Source organism: Erigeron canadensis, chromosome 3, assembly GCF_010389155.1.
Source record: "Erigeron canadensis isolate Cc75 chromosome 3, C_canadensis_v1, whole genome shotgun sequence".
Taxonomy (NCBI): domain Eukaryota; kingdom Viridiplantae; phylum Streptophyta; class Magnoliopsida; order Asterales; family Asteraceae; genus Erigeron; species Erigeron canadensis.
This window is the reverse complement of record NC_057763.1, coordinates 3,325,862-3,349,465: the sequence shown is the minus strand read 5'-3', so window position 1 is coordinate 3,349,465 and position 23,604 is coordinate 3,325,862. Positions and strand designations below refer to the sequence as shown.

At 34.2% G+C, this 23,604-nt stretch overlaps 3 protein-coding genes and 1 pseudogene across 3 annotated transcripts; 1 reads left to right on the top strand and 3 right to left on the bottom strand.

The window, feature by feature from the left end:
• Positions 1 to 283: 283 nt before the first annotated feature.
• LOC122593588 (metallothionein-like protein 1) lies at positions 284 to 1,293 on the bottom strand. Its single transcript, XM_043766017.1, has 3 exons — positions 1,173 to 1,293; positions 974 to 1,051; positions 284 to 612 (listed from the first exon to the last, which is right to left on the bottom strand). Exons 1-3 carry the CDS (start codon positions 1,235 to 1,237, stop codon positions 519 to 521), a joined length of 237 nt encoding a protein of 78 aa, XP_043621952.1. The 5' UTR covers positions 1,238 to 1,293; the 3' UTR covers positions 284 to 518.
• Positions 1,294 to 12,242: 10,949 nt separating this feature from the next.
• Positions 12,243 to 16,574, bottom strand: LOC122591209 (annotated as a pseudogene).
• LOC122591208 (probable GTP-binding protein OBGM, mitochondrial) lies at positions 12,243 to 19,642 on the bottom strand. The gene is made up of 12 exons (XM_043763433.1): positions 19,511 to 19,642; positions 18,767 to 18,930; positions 18,541 to 18,649; positions 18,354 to 18,436; positions 18,143 to 18,205; positions 16,377 to 17,977; positions 15,410 to 15,634; positions 15,246 to 15,311; positions 14,607 to 15,022; positions 14,225 to 14,336; positions 12,987 to 13,072; positions 12,243 to 12,509 (listed from the first exon to the last, which is right to left on the bottom strand). Exons 2-6 carry the CDS (start codon positions 18,896 to 18,898, stop codon positions 16,790 to 16,792), a joined length of 1,575 nt encoding a protein of 524 aa, XP_043619368.1. The 5' UTR covers positions 18,899 to 18,930; positions 19,511 to 19,642; the 3' UTR covers positions 12,243 to 12,509; positions 12,987 to 13,072; positions 14,225 to 14,336; positions 14,607 to 15,022; positions 15,246 to 15,311; positions 15,410 to 15,634; positions 16,377 to 16,789.
• Positions 19,643 to 21,058: 1,416 nt separating this feature from the next.
• LOC122593081 (cysteine-rich receptor-like protein kinase 10) lies at positions 21,059 to 23,223 on the top strand. Its single transcript, XM_043765426.1, has 3 exons — positions 21,059 to 21,197; positions 21,285 to 21,421; positions 22,255 to 23,223. Exons 1-3 carry the CDS (start codon positions 21,134 to 21,136, stop codon positions 23,110 to 23,112), a joined length of 1,059 nt encoding a protein of 352 aa, XP_043621361.1. The 5' UTR covers positions 21,059 to 21,133; the 3' UTR covers positions 23,113 to 23,223.
• Positions 23,224 to 23,604: the final 381 nt, after the last annotated feature.

Sequence of the window (23,604 nt, the reverse complement as noted above, 5' to 3'; positions counted from 1 at the left end):
AATGTGAAGAACAGGTTGTGAATTATAATTTCGTATGTCGTCGACTGTGAAAATAGTCCTTGCCATCCAATATCGTCTGAAAAATTGCTTGTTGGTTTAACTGTTACCTTCATCAAAGTAGTAATTTTAGTTTATACTTGTTAAAACCCAGTTAATCACTTTTAAAGACAAACTAAATTCATCATACTAACTCACTTTAATGGAAAGAGATCATATGCATTAATTTACCATCATCATGATTCATACATGACAATTTTTTCTTAATTCTTATCACACAAATTCATTAATGTTTAACATAATCACATCAAAGCTTCCATTCAAATACTCCATAGTCCACTCACATCATAAACACACAACCAACAATCCCTGAGTAGGGATAGAGATTCTTTTTATTGTTCACTTGAACACTAGCTAGAAAACATGGAGAGACATATTTAAAGACACATATTAAAAGATAGGAAGATATATAAGTTGATTTATTTAGACTATCATCATCATATCTTCACTCTTTTAATTAATTAACAATTGCAAGGATCACACTTGCAGTTTGCCCCACACTTGCATGTTTGTCCACCCTCAGCTACAAAGCTTCCCTCACTTCCATCATCATACCTACAAAATGTCCAAAATCATAGTTAATAACCAAATAATTGAAACATATATGCCACAAAAAAATATATATCACTTTTGACTTGTATATGGTTGTTATGAAGTTACAAGAGTAATTCATTTTATGTCATAATTATTTTTCTTCTTTTAGATATTGCAAATATCTCACATATAAACAGGGGAATCAAATCATATACTGCTAGTCCAAAACCTTTGGTTCATGTTGATATGTTTGAACTATTTGGTCATGTGTTTGAAGTGTGACAGTACAAGGCCTTATAATATTTATAGACCACAAAAATTAAATTGCTACCAATGATATCAATACATAATAGTATCTATTTAAAGATGATATAATACGTACATCTTCTTTGGTGCAACACCGTCAACAATCACGTTGTTGACAGAGTTCGAGGTCTCGATGTCAGGATACATTCCGCATCTGCAAATAAATTGAAATAATATTTCGTTACATAATTTTTTTAAAAAAAAATTTCCAGATAACATGCAAAAAGATATTACGAGTAATAAATTTTTGTGATGAAATATTATTAAATACGTACCCTTTGCAACTGCTGCCACAAGAGCAGCTTGATCCACAACCACACTTTCCATTACAGCAAGACATTTTGATATATTGACAATGATTTTTAGTCGAGTTTGCTAATTAGTATGTTTAGTGGTTTTAATAATATGATCCATGGACTCTATTTATAGGCCAAAAGTGATGACTAGAATGGTTATCCACCGTACACGTGTATGGATGTGTTTCATTTGTCCATTTGCGTTGAATTGCATGACATTATTTTGATCTATCACGTCAACATGATATGATATACTTTATGAAGTTAATTATGGAGTATATTTTTCATCGAGGATTAGTTTAATGGTTGAAAAATCATCCTCCATTCATGAGGTCTTGAGTTCGAGCCCTAGGAGGATATAAAGAAGTTTTTTTTATGAGGGTTTGTCTTGGGTTTATCCAGGTCAAATATACTCCTTAATTTGTATGTAATTTTTTTTTTTTTTAAAATTTTAAGTTAAAATTATAAATATACCCTTGAAAATTTTTTTTACATTGTATCAAAATTGGAGTGAGATAATTGCCCCCATTGTGTCTCTGTCTCTGAGGAAGGTAGCAATGGAGCAACGTATGGGCTAGGCATGTTTCATGTCTAGCGACAACACCGCTGTCAAGATAAAAGCATGGGGCTAGGCATGAGATTTAGGCAAAAATTGCCGACAGACATGGAGGAGAAAAAGTGTGTTGTGAAGAGCGTAGGATACAAAGTGTGTATGATTGTATGAAAGTACTGGGAGATTGTGCGGTATGAGAGAGACATGGTTGTCAGAGGTTAGACATATTTAGACATGAGATAGACATGAAATGATATGACATGATATTATTAGTGGATGACTATGCATGGATTAGGTATGTAATAACTAATGTAGAGGGCATAATCATATCATTAATATTTATAAATATTACATTTTTAATACTATATTATGTATTTAATTTTGTGATTCAATTTTACATTTGTAATTTAATATTAGGCTGGTTTAGTTTGATGTTGTACATATTTTTAAAAAAACTTTTTTATATTTTGTATATGAGTGTGAAAGTATTTAAATTTTGAGGATATACTTGGGCTTTTTATTAGCGATCAAATAACTTTTTAAACTTATATCATTTCTAAACATTTTGGTAGAGTCTTTGGTGTCAAATTAAAACACATGATGTGTTTAATTAACTTGTGAGTTTCAGAGTTTGGTAACATATTGGTATTCACATTTTCAAAATTCACTTCTTAAAACATGTTGTATATTCCACACTTCATATCCTTACCTCGTTATCAAAACCGGTATCAAGATAGATATACTTAATTAAATATAGAAATATTTACTAGGGTAAGCAAAAAAATATTCCAATAATTATACAATTCAATATGGTAATCGGTGATTAAAATGCTACATATGTACATTCGGGTTACAAATCAATGATATGTAATTAAAGGGGTTCCCTCATCACATCTATTTTGTGATAAAAAAAAGTATGGTGATAATTGATGGAGTCCCATACCTTACTTTAAGAAAAAGGTTTCTCCTTTTCTATCAAAAACAATTCCACCCCAAATAAAAGTCGTACAGCATTTATCCAATTACGGTGAGAATTTGCTTTTTGTTTCTTTTCTCTTATCACCGAACATATATCATGCCTTCTACGCTTTATGCAAACATCGATTTATCTTTTAAAAGATTTAATTAAAGCATAGATATAGGAATTTTATTCATATAAATTCTTAATTAAATATATCTTTTGTTTAGGAAACTATATCAATCGTCTCATGATAACATGGACCGTGTATTCTCGTCATACAATGTTTATATACGTTGAGATTCTTTCAAAACGAAATTGTTTAGTCAAATGCATCTTACTAAACTACCTTCATGGTTTAGTAAATGGAACTAAACCATCTTGACTTGTATGACGAAATTGTCTCGTCATACAAAATTAGGTGTTTTCGAGATGAAATCCCGTTAAGTGGTTTCTAATTTGAATGGTAAAGTTGAAATTGAAGATATCTTAACTTTTAAATTAAAATTAAAAGTTTAGATTTAAAAATGATATTTGAATCTCTGAATCTAAATACCAAGATGAATCTAACTTTAGGGGAATCTTCATTGAGTTTTTCTACCTCGATTTACAAAGGTTGAAATTAGTTAACAAGGTTCTCAATTAGTACTTCAAATTTAAGAGTATTACATGAAAAGCGATACTAATTTTATTTTTTTTGTTTGAATGGTAGAAAACATGAAAAATGATACATTTTTTATTAAATAAAAACAAAAGCGATAAAATTGACATTTAGAAAAGCTAGTAGCCAAAATAAAGCTTATGGTCATATTGTTTAGAGTACGTGCAGAAAATAAAGCTCAAAACATGAATTTCCAAGTAAACCATATATAAAGATCATTTGCATAATTTTACTTTAATAAAAACAATTAAGAATAATGTACGTTTTTATAGTTAACAAGAATTATACATATCGAGCTAAAAACGGTAGGATGTAAAAGCGAAGTACTATGTAAGATAAATAATAAACTTAGATTTTGAGTTATTTTTGTTGGAATATTTAACAAATATCATTAAACACGAGTACGCAATGGAAGCAAATAAGACCATGTAATCAAATAATTAACCTTGAAATAGGATTAAGGAATACCTTTTAATGTACATGATAAAGTAAAGAAACTTTAAAAGGATTTGAAGTAAATCCCTCTACGATCGCACACTAGACACCCCTATACCGTATTCTAGTACCCCGATCACGAACTCACAAACCCGTTGTGTATCTCCTCAATTTCGAAATCCCAATGAATCGAAATCCTTTGTTGCCGTCAAAACAAACAAACCCTTTTAATTAAGCCCTCTATACATGTGGATATTTTAATGGCACAAAGCCGAAAACTTTTAGGAGAATTCTCTGCCGAAAAAGAGAGGAGAGAAAGAAATGGTTTTCTTGTGTGAATAAATGAATGAACCATTTTAATTAAGTCCTCTATACATAGGGATACGGGTATTAATATCCGTACGATGTACGAATTGACCAGTACATTCCGAAAACTTCTAGGAGAATTCTCGGCCGAAAAAGAGAGGAGAGAAAGAAAAGGTTTTCTTGTGTGAATGAATGAACCCTTTTAATAAAGCCCTCTATATATAGGGATACGAGTATTAATACCAGTACGATGTACGGATTGACCAGTACATTCTTATAGTATCTGTGATGGTAGCCTAATAATGTAAGAAGTATTGATTAATGTCTAATCTAATTTATTAATAAAAATAAAAAAAAGATAATAGAATTTAAATCATATATTACTTGTTCTTCGTGTGATGTTTGAAATAAAAAATCCTATAACTTTGTAGATGATAAGTGTTATATATGGTAAAAACTTATCGATAATATTAGTTTTTCATAAGAATAAGGAAACTACAAATAAGGAATTAATATATATTTAAATTCTGTTATAATAAAAAGGTATACATGTCAATCTAAAAAAACGCCACATATCGATTTAAGAGATACAATCATGTTTTAATTTATTGGTAGATATTTAGGGTTTAATGACTTGGTGACCAAGTTAATCAAGACCCTAAAAGCCTTGTAGAAACCGGTCCCTCCATTTAGGAATTAGGGTCCAACTCTATTTCCTAATGTCACATTTAATCCTCATTTTTAATTAATTTAAATACAATTAATTCTTTAACTTATTTAAATTAATCATTTTGTGATCAAACTAATTAATATATTATTTAATAATATAGAGTTACCGTGTCATTTTGTGTGACCCCGTAAGCTTAAAATATTTCCAAACATACGTTCATTTTACGCGATCATATACTAACAATTTTGTACAATCGTCTTAGGAACAAATAAATCGATCACTATTATATGTAGCAAATTAAGGTGAATAACAAGTTATCATGTGGAAACATTAATCGATCTATGGCACTTTATATGAGTGTCTAAGTGTTTAACATAATATATAGTTGTATTTTCCCAGTGATATTTGAGTTTTTACAACAACATGGTTACAAGTTATCCTTCAACAATGACTTGACTATTTTCTTTTCACAAACAGCTTTGAGATTTAAAATAGAAACTTGAATAAAAGACATTAAAACTCTCAAATTATTAACCAACTGGATGTCGTTGGTAGAGGAGATGATTCTTACAATTTAATTTAATTTTTTTTTAACATTCAGTTGGGGTTTAAGTCCCGTAATGATCGAATATATGTATGAATTGTTTCGTGTGAATTGTGATGTTAGAAAGTTTACTTTCTACAAAGGAAACTTGAAAGCAAACAAGTATTTTAGTCAGTGCGATCGTGTAACTCTATTTTGTTTTTTATAGTATTTGTAAGAATTATGGATTGATTGGTTGATTTGACATGACCTCCCATCGGATAAAGAAGCGTTTGTTTGTATCGTAGAGAGTGGAAGGCCTGGTACCACCCAATCTTTCTTCTAATCAAAACCTTCCAACTCATAAATACTCAATTTTATCTAATTTTTACCCAAATCACTAGCAATACATATCTAATTCTTACCCAAATTATTTTTCTTTTTTCATATACTTTTTATTACATAAATATATAAACTTAAAAAAATTAATAAAAACAATACATAATTGATTACACTTTAAAAAAGCAATATATAATAGTTGTAGGGACTAAAAATGTTTAAAATAATAGAGTAAATTACACTTTTCGTCCCTGAAGTTGGTATGTTTTTCACTTTTCGTCCCTTAAGTGAAAAAATTACAATTTTGACCTTAAAGTTGGCAGTTTTTTTCAATCATCGTCCCTCGCCAAACGTCGTTAAGTTTCAGCCGTTAAGTCGGACACGCGCAAAACACGTGAAGGACTAAAACTGCAAAAATTGACAAGTTCAGGGACGAAACTAAAATTTACTTTTCTGTTTTCATCATCTTCATCTTCTCCGGCTAACTTTCGTTGGAAATTCGCTGGAAAACTTAAAATGCCGATATCTCACTCGTTTCTTTGAATTAGACCACGAAACCACCATCAAACTTCTCAAAATTAATTTCCACACGAATCATAACCAAAAGATTTGAGTTGCAGGGGCTTGTCAGACCTCCTGGTCCTTTCGTCCCTCTTTGTATATGTTTCTAATTTTTCGATCTTATGTCTTTGCCTCATTAATAAAAACCGAACCCACATGAAGGTCTCTCCCCATTTTGTACTTTTCTTTTTGGTGCAGAGCTTATGGAATAATAAATGAGGCACACCATTGGTGTCTTAGTGAGGAGCACGTAAACCTAATCCAACATGGACTTATTTGCAAAAATAGAAATGTGCATTCTTGGAACAAGCTAAATCGTATAAAAATATTGCTCAAAATCCATGTTATGGGTATTTTGAGTTTTTCGGCAAGTGTTGAATCTGAAATCTTTTGGTTAGAATTCGTGCGAAAATTAATTTTGAAAAATTTGGTGGTGGTTTCGTGGTCTAATTCGAATAAACGAGTGAGATATCGGCTTTTTAAGTTTTCCGGCGAATTTTCCGACGAAAGTAAGCCGGAGGAGATGAAGATGATGACAACAGAAAAGTAAATTTTAGTTTTTGTCCCTGAACTTGTCATTTTTTGCAGTTTCAGTCCCTCACGTGTTTTGCACGTGTCCGACTTAACGGTTAAAACTTAACGACGTTTGGCGAGGGACGATGATTGAAAAAATCTGCCAAATTTAAGGTCAAAATTGTAATTTTTTCACTTAAGGGACGAAAAGTGAAAAACGTGCCAACTTCAGGGACGAAAAATGTAATTTACTCAAAATTATATTACATATACATATTTACCAAATCTGAAACTACAGGGACTAAACTTGCTAATATTTAAAATATGTTGTCTTCTCAAAAAAGTCACCTACAAAACCAAACTATACATACATGCATACTTTTTATATATATGTAGATATAAAAATGAGAAGGGTTAAAAAAAAAACAAATAGGTGCAGTGGGGTAGGGACCGCCTTCCCAACGTTCCAATTCTCATACCCAACACTCGGTTTCACAAGCCAATTTGACACCCGATTCGTACCCGAAGGGTGGCAGCGATGTTCCCGATTGTGGTCGGGATACCCGACCCCTTACCCAACTAGTACTCCCTCCGGCCTAATGGTTTCAAACTTTCAATAATGCATGTATTATGCAAAATTCACAATTGAATAGATTTTTCTAAATCACCTACGGTTTTCTTTTAATCACATATAACAGCTCATTATTTACACCTTATAGTTTAAAGTACTTATAGCGTTCCATCAACATATAGTCAAGTGTTTATTAATTCTGAATACCGTCTAACTACCAAAAAAAAAAACTCTTTTTGAGAGCCCTTAGGAAGTGGGGATTATGATTTTCGAGTGGAGACCCGATCGAGTTTTATCCATCTTGGTTGCAATTTTAGAGTTGACATTTGGGCAGGTAACCTTGCGAATATGACCCATTCTCAAGTATAGGTTGATCAATATTCAATATAGAGCATAAACTAAAAAATGTTTTTAACATATCGTCTTTGAAGCTGGACATTTTTATTGATCGTTATTAATAGGTTAAGTATCTCGGAGTGTGAGTAACTTTGCAACTTTTCCTATTGTGTGTATGCATCAAAGTTTTTGACATTGTATGCAAGTATTTCACTAAATGGAACGTTTAATGTAAAAATGTATACATGGCAACCATATGAGTTGCCAACGTAGAAGTTTTTGATTGGTCAACCTAAAATTTTTACATTAATTGTTCAATTTAGCGAGATACTTACATACAATGCAGAGACGAAGCCGAATTTTTTTTTTGTGATGGGGCAATTTTTAATGTTGTCTGTCATACTTATAAAAGCCGTATCCGATAATGTAAAAAAATTGGACCCTAGCTCAGGGTTTAAAAAATGGACCCTCAAAATAATTTTGTTCCCCACATCAGGTGTAACGCTCATATTCAAAAGGTACTAGTTATTTTTAATAAATAAACACCACACTTGTCGGGCAAGTCTTATTAAATGAAAACTTATACAATCATAATATTGGAAACCCGAAAAATATAATTTTAATAAAGTAATTAGCTTGTATATATATCTTTTCTACGTAACTACTATGATTATTAAAAATTAAAACAGATTTTTATTCTATCAATGGAAATGCTTCGATGACCAATGACTTTTAAAGAATAAGCTTATGACAACGAACATAATATTTGTATGTATTTCCTATTCATTTTTTCTTATTTTGAGAAAAAAAAAATTACACATACCATTTAAATTTTAAAAAATTACATTGTACCAAAATTGGAGTGGGGGTAGCTGCCCCCATTGTAGATCCGTCCTTGATACTAGGGATGAACAAATAAACCGTTGACCCGCACCTGACCCGAAACCGACCCGGAACCGGCCCGAACCGACCCGCCCGAAGCCCCAACGGGCCGGGTCACGGGTCACGCTTTTGTTGCATTCGCGGGTCATGGGTCACGCGGGTCGGGCCGGGCCGGGCCGAGTGAAGGCAAAAATCGAAAAAAAAGTGAAGAAAACCCGTGAACCGCCCGCGACCCGCCCAAACCCTACCTGTACCTTCACGGGCCGGGTCACGGTTCCAATTTTCATGCATTCGCGGGTCGCGGGTCGGGCTAGTTTTTCACGGGTCGGGTCATTTGCACATCCCTACTTGATACAATGTACAAAATTTTTGATACTTACATACAATAAGAAAAGTTGTAAAATTGCTTACATTCCGGGATATTAAGATTTATAATTTTTTTTTTTTTTTTAAATGTATCAAAAAATATGCACATGAATACCTCAAGACCATAATAAATCGACACCGGTTAGTACTTAGTACGTTACATTATGGTCCCATTCATAATTGATAAGACATCTTCTTTTAGTTTGACATCTTTCTATGGTATCTCAACATCAACTTAGCCATTAACTTCATTAACGTTACTGTGTTTCAAAGCTAATCGTCGTGAAATTCACAACATCCAGATGACTAGTAGCAACGCAACATCATTTTGAACCATTTAATTATTCGAGTTTGTGTCTCGAAGCTATTTCTTCATTGCCGTGAAATTCACGACAACTAGCACATTTGATCGTAAATTACATACCTTTGTATGTTTCAATTAGACCACTCTGAATGGTGACGTATGTCCATATACATCAGGTTTATCACATTAGCTCCACCTTATGAATACCCAAATATCATTTTAAATATACAAAAATACCCAACTTTTTTTGAGTTTTCATAAAATACCTATAAAAGCGCAGATCTGCGATATAGTCCCAAAGTCGCAATCAAATTTGCGATTTAGACCAAAATCACAAATCAGATTTACGATTTGCGAAGTTGACTTTTTAAGATAAGGTTTTGGGTAAGATTTTTGCTGGATTTTCTGATTTTCTGTACTTCTTACACATATTTTTGCTATATTATACATAAAAGATAAGAAAAATACCTAGCATCAAAATCGCAAATCTCATTTGCGATTTTTGACTGTTTACGAATCTCTATTCCGACTTGCGATTCTCCATTAAGATTTGCGATTTTATGGCTATTTAATGAAAACTAAAAAATAAATGGGTATTTTGGTATATTCAAAGTGATTTTTGGGTATTTAAGTTTTTTTTCTATCACTTTTTAACTAATATTAAACTGACGCATCACTACCAACAATCACTTGTCAATTCTCGTCACTTCTCATCTTTGACTTTTATTTACTTTTTATAGATACAAATAACAAAAATATCACACAAGTAACACAAATATAAAAAGAGGTGACCCGCACCCCTCGGTCTTAGCATCATCAGTTAAGTGTCAAAGAAACCAATTTCACAAAGGAACGAGGCTCTGCCTATGATATCAGTTTGAAGCAATGAAATAATGAACACCCACGATACCGATGACAATCCTCTAAGGGGTAATGGTGTAATGCGATGTGCCAAATTTTGCCACAAACAACATCCAATCAAATGGTTACACGTGGGCTCCCAAAAATTAAATCAAACTTTGCCAAAAACTATCAAATTTAAGGGGGTGGTGGAACCAATTCTTACCAAAAAGTACGGACAACCACATCCAATCAAATGCTTTCGCCGTTCACTTCAATTGCTCTCAGCGTTCATATGCAACGACTCCATTAGGCTGATTACCTTACCGATGCCCCTTGCTGATATATGCCAAAATTAGGGTGTAATGGAACCGATGTGCCAAAATGTACAATGGACAAACCAATAGAAAGAACCGATTACACTGTTGCCATTAATCATAAAAGAAGAATATTAGGAAGTCATGTCAACAAAAACAACTTTTTGATATTCGTCACTCATTAACATTTATTATTAATTTTCTTCTAGCATTTGCCACTATGCAATAATTTTTCATGGACGCTCCCTTTTTGTTATGAAATGATCTAAAATAAAAAGAATCACCATGTAATAATGTTCGAGGATGGGCCAATGCGAAGGACTGAGGATAAGTTTCAACGGGGAAGACAAAATATCATATCACTGGTCACATCTTTCACATGGACATCTGAACCCACAGTGCAGGTTTCAATTTGCTGACTAGATCACAATGGTATATGAATTCCCATAATTGCCCTCGAGTTCTCCGGGACATCTTCAATGAACCGGCATTTGTTTGTGTGGTGCCCGAGGGATACACATTGTAGGCGGTATGACAGTCAAATGTGAAGAAGTTAAGTGATGGTGGTAATGGCACGAGAAGCCGAACAATATAAGGAAGAAAAGGTCGATGTAATGTGAAGAGAAGAATACCGTGGTGCCAAAATGACAGGGTTTGAGGGTTTTTCGGTGATGTTGTGTGTGTGATGATGAGCGTGACGGTCTCAACACACGTAATGTTTTTATGTAATGTACGTAAATCCAGGTAGGTTGTTAACTATCAAAAGGGGTTAAGCTGAAATGAGACAACTACTAGATGATTAACATATGTGGTTTTTATGCTCGGGTTGACGAGTGTTGTTTTATGATGTGAGTGGACTATGGAGTATTTGAATGGAAGCTTTGATGTGATTATGTTAAAGATTAATGAATTTGTGAATTAAGAAAAAATTGTCATGTATGAATCATGATGATGGTAAATTAATGCATATGATCTCTTTCCATTAAAGTGAGTTAGTATGATGAATTTAGTTTGTCTTTAAAAGTGATTAACTGGGTTTTAGCAAGTATAAACTAAAATTACTACTTTGATGAAGGTAACAGTTAAACCAACAAGCAATTTTTCAGACGATATTGGATGGCAAGGACTATTTTCACAGTCGACGACATACGAAATTATAATTCACAACCTGTTCTTCACATTTTAAATATTGTCAAGCAGGCCCCGATTATACAGACAGGCTCTTTTTAGCGGTGGCAAACTGGGTTTTCAATTTATACCACCGGAGATGTTCTAAGATATTTAGTTTGGTGCGTGTTGCTTAAAGTATCGACATAATTATATGAAGATTATCATTTATTTTATAGTATTATCTTAGATATCATTTAGGACTATTAGGAACCGTTTCCAAGATGCCTACTCTCTTTTTAGTGTATTTTAAGTTTTTAACTACTAAAAGTATCTTTATTACTAATTTACTATGCACAAGTGGAAGACTCGAAGCTTGCATTTTTCCCACTGGGTTGATGATTGATATTTTAGTGGGAAGGAAAATATCAATTTTATTGAAAAAGGGCATCTTCTTTTTAAATATTTTTATTATAAAATGCTGTACATTTTTTTCTTCATATTTTGGTTGTCTCAGTGGGTTGATAACAGATTCATAATCTCAATAGATAGTTGTAAAGCAAAAAGAGAGAGAGAGAGATCGAGAGATGGCTTTGGTTGTGAGGCATACCAAAATGGAGCAAGGGATGCGACAGGTTGTGGACTTGTGGAAGTGGAATATGAGCCTATATATATAACACGAAAAACGTTGAAATCTACGAGGTAAAATGTAAGCCTACAATTCAATTACGGAATACACCTACCTAATAATGAGTTATATATCATACTTTCGCTATAAGAAATGGCTGATGAGGATGAATAGGGAAGTTGAAACTTAAAGGCACTATCTATACGAATTGATAATTAGATACCGAACCAACTAATGCAAAATCTATTTCAAAACTGCTGAACATAATGCATCTGCTGAGCGTAACGCATTGCAGATTTGCAGGGTACCTCCACAAACTATCAGTGCATGCCGTCTACAAAATTATGCGATAACGAGTTTAAAACAAGGACTGGATATTAAATCTATCTTAATCCAGCTCTCTTCAAAGCATCCTCAAAGTCTTCTTCACTTTCCCAAGAAGGTACCTATAGATACACACCACATAAACAAGTTTACAACTTTGTAAAAAATTAACTTTTTCTCAAAATGAAATTTGTTTTTGATACTCTTCCATCTGATCACTGATAACTGTCCAGCTGATCAGGAAAAATTATAGAGTAGAAAGACGGACTGCTTGAAAAGTATGTCGAAATGGTTAATTTTTGTGCGGGTTACAATCGGGCAAAGGTCAGGTTGTGACAACTCTAATAATAATAATGTCCCTTTTCATAAACAAATACAAGTAATGTTTTTTCAATGACAAGGAAAGTTAATCATTATGATAGACATATTATATGGTTCCTTATATAAAATGATTTAGGACGTTGTAAACATTTGGTTACACATGGGGCTGCTTTTTACACAGTTGACCCATTTAACCTTTCTGGCTTTTAGGGGAGCATGTAATTGCAATCTTAAAGCAAAAAAATACTAACAAAATACAGTTGTCTCATTTTTTATACCTCAGCAACATAATGATTGAAATGGCGCTCTATTTTTTTCATAATCATGTTATCTGTATCACCGCACAGCAGGTTGAATACAGCTCCTGTTACATGATAATATGTTAGCAAGTATCATTAACAAATTCATCATCATTATACACATATAAATACAGAATTCAGAGAATTTAGATGTGCTTCAACTATATCCCCTCTGAAACTGTTCAGATATTATTCTAATTTGAACGCTACACTAAGCACAAGAAACTTGAAAAGCTATCCACATCAACAGAAATTGCCATATGCATACACAAAATTTGCAAGAACAGACCAGATTGCTTGAAAAAAAAAAAAAAGAGGAACAGCATTGCAGAAACCAGAAAAAAAAATAAAAATAAAGAATGAGTTTGAGCACAATGGTAGAAAACGAAATGCACTGTGAAGTTCAGTTTTTAAATCCCCAAACTGTAAGTCTACAACCATGTTAACATCCTTCTTCATGATTTCCCAGATCCATGTGAAGGCAAAGTGTAGAAGTGGCAAATTAGGTAGGTCGACCAAGTCATGTAACGCTTGAAAACCGGGTCTGGGTCAAATGAGTATTATTTGAAACAGGTCAGAATGGGCCGGTCAGGTTGACCTACTAGTCTGTTTATTTAGTGTTGATAAGTTATTCATGCATTAAACAAGATTAATTACACTATCAAATATGTAATAATCTTGTTTATGGAAACAATCAATTTAGACACTTTTAAGCATTTTAATACACTTCCTTTAGACTGCTTTCCACTTGTTCCATTTTATGCAAGTTATACACATTTGACCCATTGGCTATAATGTCACCCAAAGTGACCCTTTTTCGGGTAATTTGGTTAGAATCGTCACCTCTAAATGAATCATCAGTTCGTTATTGTTGTAGAGGGTGACGTTTGATTTACTTCAGTGATCCCCATTATACACCTACCTGACTGAAAGGACACGCAGTTCTTGACCAGGGACATGGTCATTTAGAAGCGTTCGAGCGTGTTTCAGATTATGGCCATTAATCATGACAGCACACGCCCACTTTTAGGTCCTTTCCAAAAAACTTTCCATAAAAAAACTCAAATATAATAAAAGAGATGTTTAGCAGATAGATACGATGTCAAAAGCTTGCATTATAGAATAAAAAATATATTAATACAACAAGGGCCTTGTACTCTAGGAAGCAATGACAATGAGAATATGAGGAGTATACCGATATAGTAAAAGAGACTTACCCTTCCGGCCAAACCGTCCTGCTCTACCAATCCGATGCAAGTATACCTCGTAATCGGAATCTGAAGGACTTTCATGTCTTATGGGAAGATCATAGTTAACCACCAAGTTTACCTGACGAAAGGAAAGCCATAATTACATATTGGAAGATCTGAGATAAATTTATTTTTAATTCTTAACCCGTGAACCTTTTAACAATATACAAAAAAAGAATGAGCTTAAAAAGGAATTAGGCAAATGGAAATAAGTAAGTAGTCACCCAAAAGAGTACCACAAAATTTCCCGTTTGAACATTACCCATCCCTCAGGACCCACCCATTTTGCTACCTCTGCATGGTAAAGCACGAATACACATTATGAGAAGGTAAAGTAAGGAATGCGAACCTCAGATTGGTCAAACCCTCTAGCAAGAAGATCAGTTGATATGAGAACATTAGTATACCCATCTTTGAATTCCTCAACTATTTTATCTCTATCTTCTTGTGTAAGAGCGCCTTGAATAGTAGTTACCTGATTCCCATCCTTAACTAGTGCATCATGCAAATAACAGCACTTCTTCTTGTGCGAACAAATATTATTGTCTTCCCTACCTTTTCTCCAAAGTATATTATTTTGTCTCTAATCACCATAATCTTTGTAAGCTCGTCAGGTACCTTCACTTTATATTGCTTAACAGAATCCAAAGACAGTTCTTCTTTCTTTACGTACAACTGGTTATACTCTTTTACAAATAGGTCATTCACAATTTTTGACACAAAAGCCTTCACATTGTCGTTGAAAGTTGCAGAAAACAGTAGCACCTGTGCATGAGATAAAAAAATTTAATGTAATATTACATAATTTGTTTGTTCAAGATAAAACAACACTCGACAACCCGAGCATAAAACCACATATGTTAATCATCTAGTAGTTGTCTCATTTCAGCTCAACCCCTTTTGATAGTTAACAACCTACCTGGATTTACGTACATTACATCTTTACAATCACACGTAAATAAACAGAATAATAATAGAGACAACAGACCTGGCAGTCGGGGCTCCACTTGACTATTTCCTTCATTATCCTCACAGATTCATCTTTAAAACCGCTCTATAACAATATGAACATGAGAATTCACCAACCATAACAATTCCAATATTAATAATAATGGATAAAAAGAATATAACATGTCAGAATTTCAATATCACCTCAGCAAGCATATGATCTGCCTCATCAAACACAAGAATATTCATACAACTTGTGCCTAGTTTCTTAGCTGCAATCCATTTACTTATGGTACCAGGGGTGCCAATAACTACTTGCGCAGTTACAGGCGCTCTCTTGGCAACTGAAACATAATTCGCTTTATCCGTAAAAGCCAACTCTGTTGTTACACCAGTAAATTTTCCCATCTTTAGTAGCACTTCCATATTCTGCAGAATCATAACGTTGGTTAAAGATAAAAATGTGCAACCACAAAGACGCATGACTGCAACACCTCCCATAACTCATAGAATGATATGTTTAAAATAGTGTATATCAGCCCTATATTTGTATTCGCAACTTCACAATCCTATTCGGTCCAAAACTAGATCTGTATGTCAATAACCAGTTTTCTTACCATAACACATTTAAGATTTATATACGAATAACATTGATCCTAAACTTGGAAATTTTTGCAAACATTTAACCGATCATACTAACAAACTTAAACACACATCCAAACAACCATTATGATCATAAATTCAATCTTCCCTATGTATCATTTCTGTTTTCAGCAGTCTTATTATCAATTCGTGTCTAATTTGTTCAACATTACGTAACACGCCATAAATAAACTCCTTTCAAATTTTAAAGCTACGCCATGTTATCAGGCACAAAGGAAAAATCATAATTACCGCTCAACTTTCCAGATCTTTGGCATAGCTAGATGATATGAGTACCAAAAGACACAATTACACATATTTTGTAGTTAACTATATCTCCTACTATGTATATGGGTGTGATTTTTTAGAACATATCATATCATAACTTTATCTTGTATTGTCATTATAACAAAATGATGACATGAATAACCTAAATACATGAATAAAGTGCTATCAGAATCCAGCCACACCTCAGAAAAACAATTAACACTAGCCGATTAAAACACAAAAAACTTGTATATTGAATTACCTATTTTGCCAATTCTCTGGTTGGGCATATACAAAGTGCCTGAGGAGCACCAAGCTTCAGATCAACACGACTCAACATACCAAGAACAAAACATGTTGTCTTCCCAGACCCATTGTGTGCCTGAGCTATCGTCTGAACTTTTACATGGAACACATCTCTCACGCATACTATAGAAACATTTGTATTTGGAAACATCATTTTCTCATCTTGAGATTGTTGAAAAAACTACTATTCCGGAGAATATGTTTTACATTGTATCTAAAAACTAATTGTCTGCAACATAAACTAACGAAAAATATAACTAAAACTGCTCCCAGCAGGATCTTTATCACAAAACTGCATCATCTGTTTTGGCAATAGCATATCAAACACCAGCTGCAACTAAGATGTTTAGTACTAAACAAGAATTCATCCTAATCAACATCAATGTCATCCAATGTTAGTCTATTCGAGTCTTCGCCACTCACAAGCATCCTAAGACCATCCTTTAGCTCTGGCACACCTTCGGCCAAAACAGCACAAACTGGGAATATGTTTACACCACGAACCCTTTTCCTTAGTTCATTGTATACTTCATCAGCCCCTGCTTCATCAATCTTATTTGCCACTACTAATGCTGGTCGACTCGACAAACCCTCGTCATAAAACTCCAGCTCTAAAATCAAGTCTTTAAGTTGTTCCCATGGTGGGACCCCTTTTCTACCATCTAATGCTGCAGCCAAATCTAGAACATAAGCAAGAACTCTAGTCCTTTCTATATGACGAAGAAAAGCATGCCCGAGTCCACGGTTTTCGTGAGCACCCTTTATAAGTCCAGGAATATCAGCTACTGTGACTGATAAATCATCATAAGTTAGATTTCCTAAATTAGGCCTTAGAGTTGTGAATGCGTAATGACCTATTCTAGGTTGTGCTTTAGATAAAGCACCTAAAAGGGTACTTTTACCGGCATTTGGCATCCCTACAAGACCAACATCAGCAATGCTCTTGAGTTCCAATATAAGAACTGCTTCTGAACCAGAAGAACCGATAGTGAGTGATGAATTCTTGTCATCTTCATCTTCTTGCACCTCAGTGCTATCTCGTATTTCTACTCCACTACGTTTTTTCTGAATTAGTTTTTTGTAAGTTTTTGAGTGGGAGACATTTCCCAAACCACCTTCGCCTCCATGAGCTACAATTACACGTTGTCCTGGTTCCGTCAACTCAGCAACATTATATTCAATATGCTCTTCTTCTTCTTCTTCCTCCCCGTCAGTTTGTTCCATTTCATCTTCATGCTCTGATTCAGACGCATGATTACCTGATACTCGAGCTTCCCATGAGTTTATCTTGTTTTCATCCCAAAAGTCAAAGTTTTCCGAATCAACGGTTGACTTGCTACAAGTTTGTGAAGAAAGTTTAGGTATTTTCATTTCCTTATTAAAGGTCTCCTGGTTCTTGCTAGAAGCAGAATCATTGTAGGCACTTTCATGTTCATCACCCTTGAGGGTACTAGGAATTTCCCAAGGGTTCAATGGTGCAGAGGGTCCCTTTCCGACCATGGAAGGTGTGTCACCCTCTATTAGATGTAGTACAGTCCCAACAGGTACTAGAACCACCTAAAAAAAAGAAGTTGGGGATGAAATTTATTTTGGTGGAGCAATGTCAGAGATGGCAAAATAGGTGTGGCGGCATGTCGACACATTCGGGTCAAAACATGCTACTTCATTACCAGTTGCCACCTCTAAGAAATGCCAAGGAAAAATAATGCAACTGAATATCACCTGATCATCTCCTCGGCTTCCTATCTTATTTTTTGAAGTTCCATGCCCCCCTCTCTTTGCATTCTATAAAATACCAAAGCTCATTAGTCATTACTTATTAGTAATGAGGATATATGCGAGTGCTTGTTTTCTTTTACTGAAAAGGGAGGACAGGATGTTGAAAGAAAATGCAAAAAGTTAGATTAGATGAAACAAGGGACAGATAACAAACAATATGATGTTGCAAGCTGCTCAAATCCCAAACCGTTGGGGAACATTCTAGAATCACATCGCCTCCCCTCCCACCATTTCCACCTAAACACAGATTTAAAAAGGTGTAAGGAACCTTACCAAATTAACAAAGAGACTGTGTCTGACATTAATCACCTAGTAAAATAATTAAAGGCATAATTGCTCACCATCAGCTTTACCACGACGCTCATGACGACTACGGTGGAAGCTAATGCAGCCATTGCCGCCATCTCCTCCTTTAGCACACAATCTGCGGCGGTCTATCATTCTACGCTCCTTCAACAACAATTATAATATTATGTGGACAAGTAATGTTAGACGCGAAAAAAATTATTTTGATGCAGTTGAAAAGCAATAGATATCGGTCACTAGGAATGGGGATAGAGAGGAGACCTGTAGGGGTGCAAGCTTTGGTTTCTTGAAAGCGGTATCTGAAAATCCAGAAGTTTGAAGGATCCATGGTGATTTTACGCATATTTTAAAAGCCTCCAAATGATGAAGGGGATTTTTACAACGTAACCACATCTTTACTAGTGTATAATCCTGGTCCTAAAATCCTGTAAAAGATAAAATGAGTGAGAAACAGGATGCAGATTTGGCCCATATGATCAATCATACGTATATAATTTACATATAATTCCATCTACAAAAGCTTGATAAAAATATCAAAATACATGTGCTGATATCAATGAGGCTCATAAACAAATGGCTTATTTTACTGTATTCAAAATGCCATGGGCACCCAGATAACAGGAAGCTAGCTGAAATAACCTTGCCCATGAGAACACACAGATAACAGGAAACAAAAACCAAACTAAGAACGGAACCATCAAATTGGCGGTGGGAATTATTTATAATGAACAACAATGTTGTTGAGAATCCAAATTTTCAATTATATCATTCTAGTCCTGTACTAAGTTCGGTTTTTCCAAAATAGAACAGAGTTAAATTAAAATGTATTGAAAATCTGGATTCCAAAAGTATTGTTATTCATCATGGCCGTTTTCCCTTGCCAACTTGATAGAAGAATTTAGGGCGAGCCTGCGTTTTTCGTACGGTACACTCTGTACCAAAACGCGGTACAAAGTAGTACCGAACGATGGGAAAACGCGATCCAGAACGTGAGATTTAGCGTACCTGATTTGATGTATTCAGCTTGAAATTCGTGTTCTAAAAGCTTCGGTTGGCCGTACCGTTTAATAGAAATCGATGTACCAGTAAACAGAAATCAGAAATCGTTTTCAGATGGGGGGAGAAGTCAAAAAGGAGAAAGAGATATAGCGGCTGTAAATGTGTGACCTATTTTTTATATTAGGAAAAAGATATTTAGGAACAAGAGAGGGGGCTTATATTGGGCCTTTTTTAAAGTCTGGACTCTTTTATATTCGGTATCTATATATTCACGTAATAAGAAGACGACATAAAATATAATTCATTCACAAAATCCATTAGTTATACAAAATTCTTTTATTTTAACAATGGCTTTTCGTAACTTGGAGGATCGAGCAAATTTTATTGTATATGTTATTTGTTTATATGTTTTGTAAATTTACGTCCCTAGAATGGTACATCGTATCATGTACCGAGTTTGCGTTCCGAATGAACCTACCCCTTCGTACCGGATTTTGGAGACCTACGAATCGCGTACCCGTTTTCGTTCTGTGTACCGTATCGTACCAAGTTCCATGTGACTATGGAAAGGAGTTTCCCATCTCTAAAAAACACATGAAAATTTTGAAATCGCGTTCAAAACTAGAAAATGGAAAACAATTCGAGGTTTACAAAATTTAGAAAATGGAAAATGAAAAGTGGAAAACAGTGTTTTTTGTTTTCATGGAAAACATTTTTAAAAAACTATTTTTGAACGCATTTTTTGTTTTTCATGTCTTTTTGGAAACAAAAATGAAAAACAAGGGGTGTCTTCCCCGACTAAACACACCCTAGGTCCTGGTTCAAAAATACTATATGTTAGTTGTATCTGATACCGAGTACCGACAGAACTACAAGGCCAGCCTCATTATTCAATATCATGGTAACATTTTTCAATTTTGAAAGTATTAGTTGCTAATATTGACTTTTGATTAAGAGGACAATATGATCTGTACAAACTAAGTGTGTTTTACAATTTTACGAGAATGTAATGTACAACACTAACAACCTTAACTTTATATATTTATATTTTCTATCCTTGTCAAAGTTATTGATTTGATTCATTTTGTTAATTAAACATACTTAATTTAATTATTTTTCAAAAATAAAAGTATTTTTGAAAATGTCTTGCCAATACGAATCTAATGAGCCCAAAATGGTATTTCTATGATCACTTTTTATTTTTCTTAAAAAATACATATTTATATCTCTTTTATATGATAAAGAAAAAGAAAAAGAAAAAATGAGATGGAAATTAAAAAAAGCTATTGATAGATTAGAGCCATTGTGGATTGTGAATGCTCTGAGAACGAAAATCTTGGCGTACACATGACAACCCAATAACAAAATGGCAAAATCCTACCAAGCACAACATGACGAGGAACAATTGGACATCAGCACAAAACATCAAACAGTTGGAGTGCAGCTCTTAAAAAAGAGAAGAAACTTCCAGCTTCCATAAAAATGATGTTTACTTGAAAAGTCAAAAGATGTAAAGAATAGTTAGTCATGTTTTGGTCAACACATGTTTGCTTGACCTTTGAGATTTCTACTTAAGTAAATCAAGTTACGATTTCTTAAGAAAAGTTTTATTCCTTAGCAGTTTGCAGCATGAATAAGTCCAATCATTTTTTCCAAAATATCATCAAACCCTTTAAACTCAATTCGCGAAAAGGTAAAACCTTTAAGTCCAAGATTTCTTTTTTGTAAAAGATTTTGTTATATGATGCTTTGTTCTCATGTTTACTGAAATCATTATCAGAAGGACAAGAAGAAGACTTGGAAAAGCTTGCTGCAGAAGAACACAAGGACTTCGCTTTCCAAACTTTAGTTTCAGCCACAAAAAACTTCCATCATCAAAATAAACTAGGCCATGGGGAATTTGGCCCTGTTTTTAAGGTTCCATCTTTTAAATCTTTTCACACCTGTTGATACTCCATTTAAATGTCTTTTTGCATTTTATGATTGATTTCATAGTTTGGGAGAATGTTTGGGAGTGCGTATTTTGAGCGCGTCTAGCCTATCGCGTTTTCTGCAGTGGCGGAGCCATATGGAGGCGAAAGGTGGTCACGGCCCACCACAATGGTTATAAAACTTTATATTTCTAATACGAGTATTATTTATATGTATTAGTTTAGCCCAAAGTTAATTGACTAACCAATAGAGCATAAGTTTTTTCTTCGGTTCCCTAGTCCTCGATTTTTGGTTACGCCACTGTTTTTCTGAAAGCCAAAGCACAATGTTGGCTTTATTTAGTTTACTAGGCAAAGTAATCCATACATATTCATAGTTATAAATGTTTACAGTATGTCCATCATGGAGTTATGGGCTTAAATAGTACGAGTAGAACCTAGCTACAATCTTTTTGGTTGATGGTCACCTTACTTAATGCAACCCTTTGGTAAACTATTTGGCTATTAGGTTGTTTAGCTTATTTAAGGGAAAATTTCACTTATTTTTAAGTCAGATGAAAGCTGCTTATTTCAAACATATTTTTAAAGCCATAAGCACGTAAAAACTAGCGGCCCTCTTAGTCCACAACTGCTAGTTCTTGCAAGTTTATAGTGTTCTATGGTAAGTATAAGTCCAGTTTGTTGATGAAGTGTTCAAGTGTTCGACTTGTTTACTTTTATCAAATCTATGTGATATGATATTATGATGCATGCTTCATTGGTAACGAAAGTTATAATGCAAAAATAACCCTATTGAAATGAATTTCTAAATATACACAGGGAAGGTTGGAAGATGGGAGAGAGATTGTTGTCAAGAGGTTGTCACATAACTTATTTCAGATGGTTAAGGAATTAACAAAAGAGGCCCGGTTGTTGACCCGCGTCCAGCACCGCAATGTTGTGAACTTATTAGGGTATTGTGTGCACCCTGAGAAGCTTTTAGTATATGAGTATGTTGTTAATGAGAGTTTAGACAAGTTTATATTTGGATCTACAAACCAAGATTCATTTGATTGGAAGAGAAGATATGATATAATATGTGGTATTGCTCGTGGATTGCGTTATTTGCATGAAGGCTCACACGAATGCTTCATTCATAGAGATCTGAAGGCAAGCAATATATTACTAGACGAAAAATGGGTACCCAAGATTGCTGATTTTGGTATGGCTACACTTTATCCTGAAGATCTGACGCGTTTTAACACACGTGTGGCTGACACCAACGGATATATGGCACCAGAGTATGCAATGCACGGTAGTTTAACTTTAAAGACGGATGTTTATAGTTTTGGTGTCTTGCTTTTGGAGATCATTAGTGGTCAGAAGAACTCTAATTTTACTATGGTTTCTGATTGCAAAAATCTATTGGATTGGGCTTATAAGATGTACAAGAAAGGGAAAGCTGTTGAGATTATAGAGGCCAGATTGGTGTCTTTGGTTGATCCTGATCAGGTGATGGCTTGTGTGAAAATTGGATTGTTGTGCACTCAATCTGATCCCCAGTTACGACCCACCATGGACCACGTTGTAATGATGTTATCGAAAAAGTCTAGTGCACTTGATGAGCCAACCCGGCCTGGTATCCCAGGTACTAGGTACAGAAGGTCCTGGGCCTCTGATGTTGCCACTAACACTTGATATTACATCTTAAAATTTGTAACTGTCCGTCTGTCCCAATCCTGCTATTATTGTATGATGTATATAAATCATATGAAATCTGCCTGGCATGATTTTGACCTTCTAAACAAAGGAAATATGTCGAATGCAACTTACAGTTTAAGAGGGTCGGTCCTCTACAAAAACCTAATGCTACAACGATCTTGTTTTACAATTTACAGAGAAGTATTTCACTAAGTATTATAGAATCGGCATGTTCTGACTGTAAGGTTAAACACACTAATTGCTTGGTTCATTTTCTGTACTATGAAGAAAAAGTTGATAACCAGATCATAAGATGTAACAATACTGCAACACAGAATAGATGAGTTTTAGTTCATTTGCACTCTGCAGCACAACTGAATAACTAATATGAACTTGGATTAAGAAAGTTCATTTCTCATAATTCTCATCTTATACTTTAAGCTTCAAAAAGTGCAAACATGGCCTCTTTAGTACTAGCATTGTCAAACA